Here is a 15653-nt window from a genome sequence, read left to right on the forward strand (position 1 = left end):
GAGGTCCGGTGAAATCGGCGGCAGAAGACATCCTGTCTTCAGACTAAGGTAGCGCACAGCACCGCAGCTGTGCGCCATTGCTCTCAGCACACTTCACACTCCGGTCACTGAGGGTGCAGGGCGCTGGGGGGGGAGCGCCCTGAGACGCAATATAACGGAATACCTTAGGTGGCAAAACAGAATACATCACATATAGCTCCTGGGCTATATGGATGTATTTTAATCCCCTGCCATTTTACACAGAAAAGCGGGAAATAAGGACGTCGTGAAGGGGCGGAGCCTATCTCCTCAGCACACAAGCGCCATTTTCCCTCACAGCTCCGCTGGAAGGACGGCTCCCTGACTCTCCCCTGCAGTCCTGCTTCAGAATCAGGGTAAAAAAGAGAAGGGGGGGCATTTTTGGCAGCAAATAACGATAATAACAGCAGCTATAAGGGAATAACACTTATATAAGGTTATCCCTGTATATATATATATATATAGCGCTGGGTGTGTGCTGGCAGACTCTCCCTCTGTCTCTCCAAAGGGCTAAGTGGGGTCCTGTCCTCTATCAGAGCATTCCCGGTGTGTGTGCTGTGTGTCGGTACGCGTGTGTCGACATGTATGAGGAGGAAAATTATGTGGAGGCGGAGCAGTTGCCTGTGTTGGTGATGTCACCCCCTAGGGAGTCGACACCTGACTGGATGATTGTATTTAAACAATTAAGTGATAATGTCAGCAATTTGCAGAAAACTGTTGACGACATGAGACAGCCGGCAAATCAATTAGTGCCTGTCCAGGCGTCTCAGACACCGTCAGGGGCGCTAAAACGCCCGTTACCTCAGTGGGTCGACACAGACCCTGACACAGATACTGAGTCTAGTGTCGACGGTGACGAGACAAACGTAATGTCCAGTAGGGCCACACGTTACATGATCACGGCAATGAAAGAGGCATTGAACCTTTCTGACACTACAAGTACCACAAAGAAGGGTATTATGTGGGGAGAGAAAAAACTACCAATATTTTTTCCTGAGTCAGAGGAAATAAATGAGGTGTGTGAAAAAGCGTGGGTTTCCCCCGATAAAAAACAGCTAATTTCTAAAAAATTATTAGCATTATATCCTTTCCCGCCAGAGGTTAGGGCGCGTTGGGAAACACCCCCTAGGGTAGATAAGGCGCTCACACGTTTATCAAAACAAGTAGCGTTACCGTCTCCTGATACGGCTACCCTCAAAGAACCAGCTGATAGAAGGCTGGAAAATATCCTAAAAAGTATATACACACATACTGGTGTTATACTGCGACCAGCAATCGCCTCAGCCTGGATGTGCAGTGCTGGAGTCGCATGGTCGGATTCCCTGACCGAGAATATTGATACCCTGGATAGGGACAATATTTTGTTAACTATAGAACATTTAAAGGATGCACTACTATATATGCGTGATGCACAGAGGGATATTTGCACCCTGGCATCAAGAATAAGTGCTATGTCCATCTCTGCCAGAAGAGCGTTATGGACGCGACAGTGGTCAGGGGATGCGGATTCCAAACGGCACATGGAAGTATTGCCGTATAAAGGGGAGGAGTTATTTGGGGCTGGTCTATCGGACCTGGTGGCCACGGCAACGGCTGGAAAATCCACCTTTTTACCCCAGGTCACTCCACATCAGCAGAAAAAGACACCGTCTTTTCAAACTCTGTCCTTTCGTTCCCATAAGTACAAGCGAGCAAAAGGCCACTCTTTTCTGCCCCGGGGCAGAGGAAGAGGAAAAAGACTGCACCATGCAGCCGCTTCACAGGAGCAGAAGCCCTCCCCTGCTTCTGCCAAGTCTTCAGCATGACGCTGGGGCTTTACAAGCAGACTCAGATATGGTGGGGGCCCGTCTCAAGAATTTCAACGCGCAGTGGGCTCACTCGCAAGTGGATCCCTGGATTCTACAGGTAGTATCGCAGGGGTACAAACTGGAATTCGAGGCGTTTCCCCCTCGTCGTTTCCTGAAGTCTGCTTTACCAAAGTCTCCCTCCGACAGGGAGGCAGTTTTGGCAGCCATTCACAAGCTGTATTCCCAGCAGGTGATAATCAAGGTACCCCTCCTGCAACAAGGAAAGGGGTATTATTCCACGCTGTTTGTGGTACCGAAGCCGGACGGCTCGGTGAGACCAATTTTAAATCTGAAATCCTTGAACACTTACATAAAAAGGTTCAAATTCAAGATGGAGTCACTCAGAGCAGTGATAGCAAACCTGGAAGAAGGGGACTATATGGTGTCTCTGGACATCAAGGATGCTTATCTCCACGTCCCGATATACCCTTCTCACCAAGGGTACCTCAGGTTTGTAGTACAAAACTGTCATTATCAGTTTCAGACGCTGCCGTTTGGATTGTCCACGGCACCTCGGGTCTTTACCAAGGTAATGGCCGAAATGATGATTCTTCTAAGAAGAAAAGACATTTTAATTATCCCTTACTTGGACGATCTCCTGATAAGGGCAAGATCCAGGGAACAGTTAGAAGTCGGAGTAGCACTATCTCAGGTAGTGTTACGTCAGCACGGGTGGATTCTAAATATTCCAAAATCGCAGCTGATTCCAACGACACGTCTACTGTTCCTAGGAATGATTCTGGACACAGTCCAGAAGAAGGTGTTTCTCCCGGAGGAGAAGGCCAGGGAGTTATCCGAGCTAGTCAGGAACCTCCTAAAACCAGGACAGGTCTCAGTGCATCAGTGCACGAGGGTCCTGGGGAAAATGGTGGCTTCTTACGAAGCGATTCCATTCGGAAGATTCCATGCAAGAACATTTCAGTGGGATCTACTGGACAAATGGTCCGGATCGCATCTGCAGATGCATCAGCGGATAACCCTGTCGCCAAGGACAAGGGTGTCTCTCCTGTGGTGGCTGCAGAGTGCTCATCTACTAGAGGGCCGCAGATTTGGCATTCAGGATTGGATCCTGGTAACCACGGATGCCAGCCTGAGAGGCTGGGGAGCAGTCACACAGGGAAGGAATTTCCAGGGCCTGTGGTCAAGCCTGGAAACGTCTCTTCATATAAACATTCTGGAACTAAGGGCCATTTACAATGCCCTAAGTCAAGCAAAACCTCTGCTTCAGGGTCAGGCGGTGTTGATCCAATCGGACAACATCACGTCAGTCGCCCACGTAAACAGACAGGGCGGCACGAGAAGCAGGAGGGCAATGGCAGAAGCTGCAAGGATTCTTCGCTGGGCGGAAAATCATGTGATAGCACTGTCAGCAGTATTCATTCCGGGAGTGGACAACTGGGAAGCAGACTTCCTCAGCAGACACGACCTTCACCCGGGAGAGTGGGGACTTCACCCAGAAGTCTTCCACCTGATTGTAAACCGTTGGGAAAAACCAAAGGTGGACATGATGGCGTCCCGCCTCAACAAAAAACTGGACAGATATTGCGCCAGGTCAAGGGACCCTCAGGCAATAGCAGTGGACGCTCTGGTAACGCCGTGGGTGTACCAGTCAGTGTATGTGTTCCCTCCTCTGCCTCTCATACCAAAAGTACTGAGAATCATAAGAAGGAGAGGAGTAAGAACTATACTCGTGGTTCCGGATTGGCCAAGACGGACTTGGTACCCGGAACTTCAAGAGATGCTCACGGACGAACCGTGGCCTCTACCTCTAAGAAAGGACCTGCTACTGCAGGAGCCTTGTCTGTTCCAAGACTTACCGCGGCTGCGTTTGACGGCATGGCGGTTGAACGCCGGATCCTGAGGGAAAAAGGCATTCCAGAAGAAGTCATCCCTACTCTGGTCAAAGCCAGGAAGGACGTAACCGCAAAACATTATCACCGCATTTGGCGTAAATATGTTGCGTGGTGTGAGGCCAAGAAGGCCCCTACAGAGGAATTTCAACTGGGTCGTTTCCTTCATTTCCTGCAAACAGGACTGTCTATGGGCCTAAAATTAGGGTCCATTAAGGTTCAAATTTCGGCCCTGTCGATTTTCTTCCAGAAAGAACTGGCTTCAGTACCTGAAGTTCAGACATTTGTAAAAGGGGTCCTGCACATACAGCCTCCTTTTGTGCCTCCAGTGGCACCTTGGGATCTCAATGTGGTGTTGAGTTTTCTAAAGTCACATTGGTTTGAACCACTTTCCACTGTGGACTTAAAATATCTCACATGGAAGGTGTCGATGCTGTTAGCCTTGGCTTCAGCCAGGCGTGTGTCAGAATTGGCGGCTTTATCATATAAAAGCCCTTACTTAATTTTTCATTCTGACAGGGCGGAATTGAGGACTCGTCCTCAATTTCTACCTAAGGTGGTTTCTGCATTTCACATGAACCAACCTATTGTGGTACCTGCGGCTACCAGGGACTTAGAGGACTCTAAGTTGCTTGACGTTGTCAGGGCCTTGAAAATATATGTTTCCAGGACGGCTGGAGTCAGAAAATCTGACTCGCTGTTTATCCTGTATGCACCCAACAAGCTGGGTGCTCCTGCTTCTAAGCAGACGATTGCTCGTTGGATTTGTAGTACAATTCAGCTTGCACATTCTGTGGCAGGATTGCCACAGCCAAAATCAGTAAAAGCCCATTCCACAAGGAAAGTGGGCTCATCTTGGGCGGCTGCCCGAGGGGTCTCGGCTTTACAACTTTGCCGAGCAGCTACTTGGTCAGGGGCAAACACGTTTGCAAAATTCTACAAATTTGATACCCTGGCTGAGGAGGACCTGGAGTTCTCTCATTCGGTGCTGCAGAGTCATCCGCACTCTCCCGCCCGTTTGGGAGCTTTGGTATAATCCCCATGGTCCTTTCAGGAACCCCAGCATCCACTAGGACGATAGAGAAAATAAGAATTTACTTACCGATAATTCTATTTCTCGGAGTCCGTAGTGGATGCTGGGCGCCCATCCCAAGTGCGGATTATCTGCAATACTTGTACATAGTTACAAAAATCGGGTTATTTTTGTTGTGAGCCATCTTTTCAGAGGCTCCGCTGTTATCATGCTGTTAACTGGGTTCAGATCACAGGTTGTACAGTGTGATTGGTGTGGCTGGTATGAGTCTTACCCGGGATTCAAAATCCTTCCTTATTGTGTACGCTCGTCCGGGCACAGTATCCTAACTGAGGCTTGGAGGAGGGTCATAGGGGGAGGAGCCAGTGCACACCACCTGATCCTAAAGCTTTACTTTTTGTGCCCTGTCTCCTGCGGAGCCGCTATTCCCCATGGTCCTTTCAGGAACCCCAGCATCCACTACGGACTCCGAGAAATAGAATTATCGGTAAGTAAATTCTTATTTTCTCTTAAGGTGTTGTTTCTGCTGGCTATTGCCTCTGCTAGACGGGTGTCTGATTTGGGTGCCTTATCTTGTAGGTCACCATATCTGATTTTTCACCGTGATCGGGCGGTTCTTAGAACACGTCCCGGGTATTTACCTAAGGTGGTGTCTTCTTTCCACCTTACTCAGGAAATTGTGGTTCCGGCCTTTGCCTCTCCTGAATTGTCCTCCAAAGAGCGGTCTTTGGATGTGGTACGGGCTCTCCGTATCTATGTGAAGAGAACTGCCTCCCCATCAGGAAGTCGGATTCTCTCTTTGTTCTGTTTGGTTTTCACAAACGTGGCTGGCCTGCTCACAAGCAGACCCTGGCAAGATGGATTAGAATGGTGATTGCACATGCTTATGTACAGTCTGGCCTTCCAGCTCCTGCTACCATAAAGGCCCATTTTACTCGGTCTGTTGGACCTTCTTGGGCGGCCCGCCGTGGTGTGACCCTTGAACAATTATGCAATGCGGCTAAGTGGTCCTCAGTGAACACGTTCATAAGGTTCTATGCCTTCGATACTTCCGCCTCCCAGGATGCTTCCTTTGGACGTCGGGTTCTTGTGCCCGCTACAGTGCGTCCCCTCCCATAAGGAATTGCTTTAGGACATCCCCAATGCCATTCCCTGTGGAGCCCAGTGTACCCCGCAGCAGAAAACGAGATTTATGGTAAGAACTTACCGTTGTTAAATCTCTTTCTGAGAGGTACACTGGGCTCCACAGGGTGCCCACCGTGACGCACTTAACTTCTTTGGGTTGGTATGGCATTAGCCGCTGACACTTTCTCCTGTCGTGAGAATGTGGTGTATGTGGCTACTGACAGTTGTCGTCTCTTTTGCCTGCTACTGCATTGGACTGGTTAACAAAAACTGAGCTCCTGTGCACTGAGGCGGAGGTTATAGAGGAGGCGGCGCTAGGCATTCTGGGAAGAAGGTCAAAGCTTTTAGCCTGTTGGAGCCTCGGATCAAGATCCTATTCTACACCCCAATGTCATTACCTGTGGAGCCCAGTGTACCTCGCAGAAAGAGATTTAACAATGGTAAGTTCTTACCATAAATCTCATTTTTGCTATGCAATACTGTATTTACTACATTCACTCACTCTACTTTAACACATGTAGCGTTATCTGTTGTGTATGGTCAAAGATATACCAGCTTTTATTTTAATAAATAACTTTTTCCTTATTACTAACTTCAAGAACCTACAGACAATGAAAGTGAGCCAAGATGCCTTCTTGAACGAAGTGGACAAACTTAACAGACTGCTGAAGGAAGAGCGTATGAAAACCCTTCATCTGGAGAAGCAGTTGCAATTGAGCACTTTCTCCCAGCGAAGGGTAGAAGAGGTTGGTAATTAAACTTTCTTTCACCCAACTTCTTCTTAGCAACATACACTAGAGTGTTGTCAAAGCATCCATTTTGGTCTTCACATTTTTCGCTATTACTATAGCAACAGTTTATTAACTCAAGTACATGTTAATAGTTATTTTAGGTTAGAACATTGGTATTATTTACACTATTCTATGGAATAAACCTGGAAATGGGTTAAAATGTCAAATTTGAAAATTACACAATGTGACCTAATTCTGTCCCATATTATACATTTTGTTCTATCCTTTTTCTTTTTTTGTCTCCCTTTTAATGCTGATTTTTTTTTTTTTTTTTCACTTAGCGAGGTTTAGTTACAGCACATTTCTTGAACTAGACAGGGAAATTGGGATTATGCATGCCATATCCATTTAATAATTCAGCCACTTTGCATTTTAGTGCGTGTCACAGTTCACTGAAATGAAATCATATAAAAGAAGACATCTTTGTTCTGTCTAGAAGCTAAGCTTTTTTTTTCCTCGCTGCCAGTGGTTCTCTTTGGCATGTTTTAAAGCGCTTGTAATTGAAATTTTGCATTAAAACAGATGAGTTGAGTCAACTGTGGCAGAGGTTTCCATATTCACATCTCCTGTCAGCACTGTAATTAGAGGGGTTTTGGGGGCTTTTCAATTATTTTATTCTAAATCTATCCATCTTTTTATATTCTGAACTGGTTAATATTGGATGCTTACTATGTGTATTTATAAATTCACATTGATGTATAGGCTACTTATATATACACTGTACTCATGGCCCTTTTAATACATGAATGTAACACCTTGTATTTGAAATCTTTATTTTCATGTCATAAGCAGAGAGGAATTAAGGTGCTCTACAGTTACAGTCTCTCAAAAAATTATAGAAACATAGGGGGTAATTCTGAGTTGATCGCAGCAGGAACTTTGTTAGCAGTTCAGCAAAACCATGTGCACTGCAGGAGAGGCAGATATAACATGTGCAGAGAGAGTTAGATTTGGGTGTGGTGAGTTCAATCTGCAATCTAAATTGCAGTGTAAAAATAAAGCAGCCAGTATTTACCCTGCACAGAAACAAAATAACCCACCCAAATCTAACTCTCTCTGCACATGTTATATCTGCCTCCCCTGCAGTGCACATGGTTTTGCCCAACTGCTAACAAAGTTCCTGCTGCGATCAACTCAGAATTACCCCCATAGAATTTGACGGAAAATAAGAAACATTTGGCCCTTCTAGTCTGCCCCTTTAATTGTAAGGTATAAGGATTCGTTTGAGAGACTATAACTATTATTATTATTTTTATCATCATTATTTATTTATTTATATATATATATATATATATATATATATATATGGCGCCACATGGGACCTGCAGTGCCCAATTGCAGCTTACATAAACAAATAAGCAAAACAAGATGACAATGACTTACTACTACATAGTTCCTTCATTCCACTCTGTTTATGACATTGAAATCTAGTTTTAAAATACAAGGTGTTATTGTTGCTCTGTGTATATATACTATTGGTATTTAAAACATATAAATATTAGTAAGATATTTAATCGCACATATGCTTTATAAATTGTGCAATTTTCTTTATAATCAATAAAAACTGGAACTGGCTGTAACATTGCTAATAATGGAAATGATTACACTCCTTTGTACAGCCTCTACTAATTAAGTGCTCCTGCCACCCATGCATACCTACTTTACATATCCCCACTGTTATTGGAAGGCACCTGCAGTAACCATAGTCCCATATTGCTGACAGAAGAGGCTAAAAATCTGTCATTGTTACTGAACCCAACCCCGTTGTTCATGCTGTTAGCATTAGGATGTGGGATGAATTCAGTTGCTATGTAAACTGGGTTGCAGCCCCTGCCCATAAATAAGCTACATTCAAGTTTGATTCTTATACCAGTACCAGCACTTGCAGATCTCATTTCCCCATCTACCAGCACCGACAGTGCAGTGAGTGGCTGCAGCCTTATGGTTACCTGTAGTGGGCCTAACTAGCAGGGTTCTACAGACCTTTACAATTACGACATCATGTTTCTTTCTGTTATGACCACTGTTCCTTTTGGTATTCACTCAGAAAATGTGATAATCACTTTCACTTATATTAAGCTAGTTTTTATAGATGGGCATGATTATTTCATTGTCGCCAACAATTTAAAACTATTTCCCGAAACCCTTTCCTGCTAAGTCAGTGCAGCTAAGCACGTCTTATGCAATAATACCAATCTTTTATTTATAGACGTTAACCGTAATGCATGTTTTTGAATTTTAACTACTTCTCTACAATTGAAATCTTAAATCACCATATAAGGCCTAGAGACTAAGAACATTTTAAGATCTAATATGCAGCATATTGGTCAATTCTGCAAAACAAGGAATTATCACAGAATCAAAAATTCCAGGTAATAAATCTGTAAAACTGGCACCGTAGCTGGAAATTAGGGGCAGTGACATCAGACTTTTGCTTGAAGAATCTGGTCTGAACAGTATTATGAGTGGTCCCCTCAGCTGCTATGTCAGGGATTTAGAATTTGTTTATTTTTTTTAATTTTGCTATATTTTCTCAATTTTTTAGTAGTGCTCTGTGTATGGCTTTATAGATTTGTTTTTTCTCCTCATAGTTGCTTGATCGAATCAGTGACCTGGAGAAGGAACGTGATCTTTTAAAGGAAAATTCAGAAAAACTATATAGCAGGTATGTAAAGCAGGTATTCAATGTTAATGCAAATTAAAATTCAGCCCCGGTACTGTGAGGCAGCAGTGGTAACTAGCGTGCCATTTTGGCAAGTTTTGTTATAAAGCATCAGCATATTTTACAGCATTGTACGTTGAGGGAACCCTGACCAAAACAAATAAGCATGGCCTTGTTCAAAGGAGCTCACAATTTAAGAGACGTACTGTAGGAAACTCTTCATACGTAGGATAAATGGTTATTGATTGGAGCTGTTGGTGGGGACAGTTTTTCTTTTTCATCCATCTGGGGAACGCTGCGCACTTACTGATGGGTTAGAGTGTGTGGGTAAAGGAGTTTGGCACAGAACCTATAGAAAACTAACTCCTCCCCCCTCTAACCCCTCCCATCTCCAGCCTGACTAACAAGCACCTCAGTTTTAGTTTTGTGCCTGTGGAGTACAGACACAATTTTTTTACCTATAGCTTTTAGTTAGGTTTTTTGTTCTATTTAATTTTTTCTGAGGTACCTAGTCCCTGTATACAGGTGGCAGGTACAATTAGAGTGGGGTTAGCTAGTGTAAGTAATTTCCCCACTCTAATCTGCCTCTGGATGGTCACCATACTCCGGTCACTGGGGCTCTCTATCCGGACAGGGTCCGAGGAGTTATAGGACAGCCACAATTGGCAGCATTGGACTGTTCCTTCTATGTGTGTGTGTGTGTGTGTGTGTGTGTGTGTGTGTAGATAAATCTTTAATCTTGCTGTGCTTTACGTGCATCTACCCCGTCCTCGTCCCCCCTCGGGGGTCAGCTGCGGCGCTAAGTAGCATGTGTGGCTGTATTAATGCTACCGCTCTCCTTAACTGGCTGGTGTACAGGCAGAGTGGGAGTGAAGGGAGGTTAATACCTTCCCGCTGCCCGCCAGACACTCAGTGTTCAGACGCGCTGCTGTCCTACTCCTGAAGAGGAGCCGCGGGCTTTCAGATACAAGGGCCTTGCCCCGCCGCTCTCCACCTGCCCCGCAGACATAAAAAAACGTACAAACCTGCACAGCCCGGGTAGCGGGTGAGGAGGAGGCGGCGGGTGAGTGCAGGGGAGGCGGCGGGTGAGTGCAGGAGGAGGCGGCGGGTGAAGACCGCCGTACCTTCCGGGTCTGCCATATCAGATTTGCGTCAGTCCAAATCGGGTGCTGATTCCAGTCAGACACCCGAGGAGCCAATGTGGGCAAACAATATGGGCAAGTGTCTCTCTGATTTAACTCAGTCTTTGAACAAGTTTGTAAACTCTTTGAGCAGTCCAAATGCTACAAAACGCCCACAGCCATTACCCGCTATAACTTTTCCAGGGAAGGAGTTAAATTCTATTACCTCTTAGAGGAAGGTGAAGTAGAGCCAGAGTAGGAGGATACTTCGGCTTGGGAAGAAGAGGAGCTATCTACGAGCTCAGGTGTCAGATTACTGATAGAAGCCATTCGTCAGACTCTTAATCTCCAGGATGCGGCAGTGGCGGAGATTTCAACTGCCTTTTTCAAAAGGCAGAAAAGACAGGTTCCTGTCTTCCCTACTTATTCACACTTTGCGGATATTTTGAAGGAGCCCTGGCTTAAACCGGACTCTCATTTCCCAAAATCGTCGCTGCTTCCTTCCAAGAAGATGACTTTTCTGGGACTCTTATTCGACACCAGGAGCCAGAGGGTGTTTCTTCCTCAGGACAAACTCCAGGACCTACGATCCAGAATTCGAACACTGTTACAATTACCGATAGTTTCAGTTCTCAGGTGCATGCAGGTGTTAGGCAAGATGGTTACAACCGTCAAGGCACTCCCATATGCCAGGTTTCATGCCCGACCCCTTCAAACGCAGATTCTCAGCTGTTGGACTCGGATGGGACCACACCTCGATTCGCAGTTGTTCCGCTTGTCGGTACAGACTCGTCAATCTGGTCACAGCCACAATCTGACCAAGGGAGCTCCGTTCACGATTTGGTCTTGGATGATGGTCACCTGGGACGCCAGCCTCACGGGTTGGGGAGCGGTGTTTCAAACTCATCTTTTTCAGGGACTCTGGACCAGTCAGGAAGCATTGTTGTGAATCAACATTTTGGAACTGAGAGTGATCCGGTATGCGCTCATTCAAATCCAGACCATGGTCCAGGGTCATCCCGTTCGTGTTCAGTCCGACAACGCCACGGCGGTGACTTACATAAACAGACGACGAGGAAATCGAAACTGGAAAGCCATGAAGGAGGTCACTCATATTCTCAGATGGGTGGAGTGTTGGTTTCCGGCCATCTCCACGATTCACATTCCAGGATTCGAAAACTGGGAGGCAGATTTCTTAAGCCGTCACACAGTTCACCCGCGAGAGTGTTTCTTACTCTGGTGTCTCTGTGGGGAGCACCCGACATAGATCTCAATGCGTCTCGTCTCAACAAAAAGCTCCCTCACTACGGGTCGCGCACTCAGTATCCTCCGGCAACACTAATCGATGCCTTGACAGCTCCGTGGCAGTTTCAACTGGGATGTGTTTCCACCGATTCCACTAATCCCACGTCTACTTAAACGCATCCGGTGAGAAGGCCTGCCAGTCATTCTGGTAGCTCCGGACTGGCCGCGGCGCTACTGGTACACTCTTCTGCGCGGCATGGTAGTCGGGGAACCTTTCCGTCTCCCTCTGCGACCAGACCTTCTTCTTCAAGGACCATGTCGCCACCCAGATTTAAATTGGCTGGCTTTGACGGCATGGTTCTTGAATCCAGCATTTTAAGAGCAAAATGATTATCCTGCCAAGTCGTAAAAACTATGCTTCAGGCTAGAAAGCCAGTAACATCTGGAATTAATAACATGGTGTGGCATATATACATTGCTTGGTGTGAAAAACGCGGATTAGCTCCGGACCTATTTACGGTACCTCGCCTGTTTGCCTTTCCTTCAGGAGGGTCTCACTAAAGGTCTGCGACTCTACTCACTTAAAGGACAGGTCTCCGCTTTATCAGGGCTTTTTCAGAAAAGATTGGCTCTCATTCCAGAGGTCCAGACGTTTCTTCATGGAGTACTTCGGATTCAACCACCTTTTGTTCCCCCGGTTCCTCCCTGGGACTTAAATTTAGTTCTTACGGCTCTGCAGAAATCCCTGTTTGAACCATTGGAATCTGTGGAATTGCGATTCCTAACACTCAAGGTTGTTTTCCTTTTGGCCATTGCTTTGGCCAGACGTGTCTCTGAGTTAGCAGCTCTTTCTTGCAGGCCATCTTTGTTGGTTTTCATGATGACCGAGTGGTTCTCCGTACAAAGCCTTCCTTCCTTCCGAAGGTTGTGTCGGTTTTCCACCTGAATCAGGATATTGTGCTTCCAGCGTTTACTCCTTCTTCCTCCGGGGAGGATAACCATTTGGCCTTATTGGATGTTGTTAGGGCCTTACGCATTTATTTGTCTCGTACCAAATCTGTTCGTTATACAGATTCGTTGTTGGTATTGATTGACGCACCCAAACGGAGTTGGCCAGCTTCTAAGAACACGGTGGCTCGTTGGGTGACTTCGGCCATTCGGCAGGCATACATATCTTCTAATGTTGCTGTTCCTGATCCAATACGGGCTCATTCGACTAGGGCTGTTGGAGCGCCTTGGGCTGTTCGCGGTGGTGTATCTGTTGAACAGCTGTGTAGAGTGGCGACCTGGTCGTCCGTGCATACCTTCACGTAGTTCTACCGTTTTCATACTTTTTGGTTTGGCGACTGCCTCTGTTGGACGTCAAATTTTACAGACCGCTTTGCCATCTGTTTCTCCCTCCTCTCATTAGCTTGCTTTGGGAAATTCCATCAGTAAATGCGCAGCGTCCCCCAGATGGATGAAAGAGAAATAGGGATTTTTGTTTACTTACCGTAAAATCTCTTTCTCTGATTCCATCTGGGGGACGCTGCGATCCCTCCCGTATATTTGTTGGTTATGTTCTGTTTTGTTTCTTTCGGCTTGGCTAAACGTTAACTGAGGTGCTTGTTAGTCAGGATTGAGATGGGAGGGGGGAGAAGGTAGTTTTCTATGGGTTCTGTGCCAAACTCCTTTATCCACACACTCTAACCCATCAGTAAGTGCGCAGCGTCCCCCAGATGGAATCGGAGAAAGAGATTTTACGGTAAGTAAACAAAAATCCCTATTTTTGTATTAGTTCACCCTGTCAAATAAACCCAGTGCTGTTGTTACTATTGGGCTAAAATGCTAGTCTTGCATTGTTTATCTTTTTCACTTTCATATTTCTTGGCTTTTTCTTTTCTTTCTTTTTTTTTTTAATTTTATTATTTTGTCATTGTATCACTGTTTTGAATTTATACATAGAACATTTAAAATCAACCTACAGTACAGTTGCCTTCAAAGTAGTTGCAAGAAAACGGTGATTCTTGAGCATTGTATCTTGCCACTTATGGTGGTTCGTAGCTCAACAGATAAGTCCTACTGGTTGACTGTATTGCATTATTATGATATACAATTTTATGTATGTTTTTTATTTATATACTTCCTGATTTAGAAGTAACAATTAATCAAATAAACTGAGCAGTGTACAATAAGTTGATGTAGTTTTAATATACCAGTCCTGTGCTGGAGGCCTTTTGGTAATTAAAGAGTTAAATAGTTGGTAAACTCACTCTATTAAGACTTAGGCATCTAACCATAAAGTACAGCAAATCTTATTAAATCATTATTCTCTATTAGGTGCCATATCTCTTTTGTGTTGTAAATCATTTTGAAAATTGCATTTTCTGCTTGAGCTGAGCCCATTCTGAATTAATTTCCTTCTTATTACAGGCGGGTTTTCGATTAGGTAAAAGGAAGAGGGGATTTCCAAACCTCTAGACGAGCTTGGGTATTCCTTTGCTCAGCTGGGCCTTGTACATACTTATGGGGTTGTTTTTTTTCATTAATCCTAGTTGTCAGAGGCAAATGGTGCATTGTAAAGCATGTACTTTCTACTCAGACAGACACTGAAGAGTAGATAAAAATACCCTTTAATTAACCTACTGCTCAATGGAAGGAATATGAAATATACTCCTGCCAGCATACCCTGGGGAAAATGCTCCACTACTTGAAGAGAACATAGAATCTCTTGCAGTTCCAAGCAGGACAATATTTTTTAACTCTACAATGCCTGTCTGGTTTTACAACATTTGCAAAACATAGAAGCTAGATTTCAGAATCCTTTATAGAGGCAGCAAACAACTGTGTTTGATTATAAATGCAGACATTTTTATATACAGTTAAGCACATATAGTATCCGATATTGCTTGTTTTAAATCTACAGAAAGTTTAAACAGACTTTTCTTATGCCCATCAAATGTCATGTATTTAAATGCATTGATAGCACCCTTACTAATTCATCATCCAAAAAAAAACTAAATATGAGCCATAGATTGTAATAATTCCAAGATCTAGTGACTATTATCTAGAACACAATGGAATGTCCCCTGGGGATTGTAGGACACACATTTTTATAAAAAGCATGTGTCAAAGTCAGAAAAATATCATGCTACACGTTGCCATATATTCACCTCATGCGCGTGCCTGCTGCACGTGCACATTCTCTCCCGTGCGTGCGGATACTCGCAGCCGCGTGATGGCGCCTCGGCCATGCGCTCGAGCGCGTGGTATGTGCATTTACGGTAGAGTTTGTGTGCGTCTAGCGGGCGACTCAATCGTTAAATAATAAAACCAAATAGTATGTTTTATAGATAATGTTCCCCTTAATAATGACTGTAAGTTTGTTTAATGTAAATGGTCGCTGGACAGAGTAAATTCCTCTTTGTATGGTACGAAGGGTCAGACAGGGTTTGAACAGCTATGTCTGGTACCTAACTAAAGAACATTTTAACAGCAACAATCCGGTATTGGTTAGGTAAAGATTAATCGCTCCTGTGTATAGTTATGGCCATTAGTAGATTCTGGACATTTCATATATTTGCGATTCATTACCCATGCGGCGGGAATCTTCAGATTCCCTCCCACCTGAGCAGTTTGATATAGTCACAGCCCACCTGTTCAAACTAACCTATGGCCTTTTGTTATGATACGAGGAGACATTCCTGTGTCCAATGAACAATGAGATTATAGGTCACTTTGTAGTATACTGTACTCAGTGTATATAAGATCAGCCAGCCTGGGCAGCTCTCTCACTCTCCACAAACGGTTTTCATCTTGACTAACTCGGAGCTGGTACCAGAAAGCTGCGCAGCGATCATTCCCAGTGTGTGTAAGTAATTCTCTGCAAACCAACTTATTCTCTGTTTGTATTGGCCATTCCCTCTCTCTGTTATAGTATAGGATTGTGACGCTATTGTATATTTCTGTCTAGATATTCTGT

At 44.8% G+C, this 15653-nt stretch overlaps 1 protein-coding gene across 2 annotated transcripts in view; it reads left to right on the forward strand.

The window, feature by feature from the left end:
- Nucleotides 1-15653, forward strand: part of RPGRIP1L (RPGRIP1 like) — a 451841-nt gene that overhangs the window by 245129 nt on the left and 191059 nt on the right. For both annotated transcript variants that reach the window (XM_063945288.1, XM_063945289.1), the window contains 2 exons: nucleotides 6473-6619; nucleotides 9256-9329. In XM_063945288.1, the coding sequence (XP_063801358.1) occupies nucleotides 6473-6619; nucleotides 9256-9329 (221 nt within the window). The remainder of the gene's footprint in view (nucleotides 1-6472; nucleotides 6620-9255; nucleotides 9330-15653) is intronic.

The sequence above is a fragment of the Pseudophryne corroboree genome, chromosome 11 (genome assembly GCF_028390025.1).
Source record: "Pseudophryne corroboree isolate aPseCor3 chromosome 11, aPseCor3.hap2, whole genome shotgun sequence".
Lineage (NCBI taxonomy): Eukaryota > Metazoa > Chordata > Amphibia > Anura > Myobatrachidae > Pseudophryne > Pseudophryne corroboree.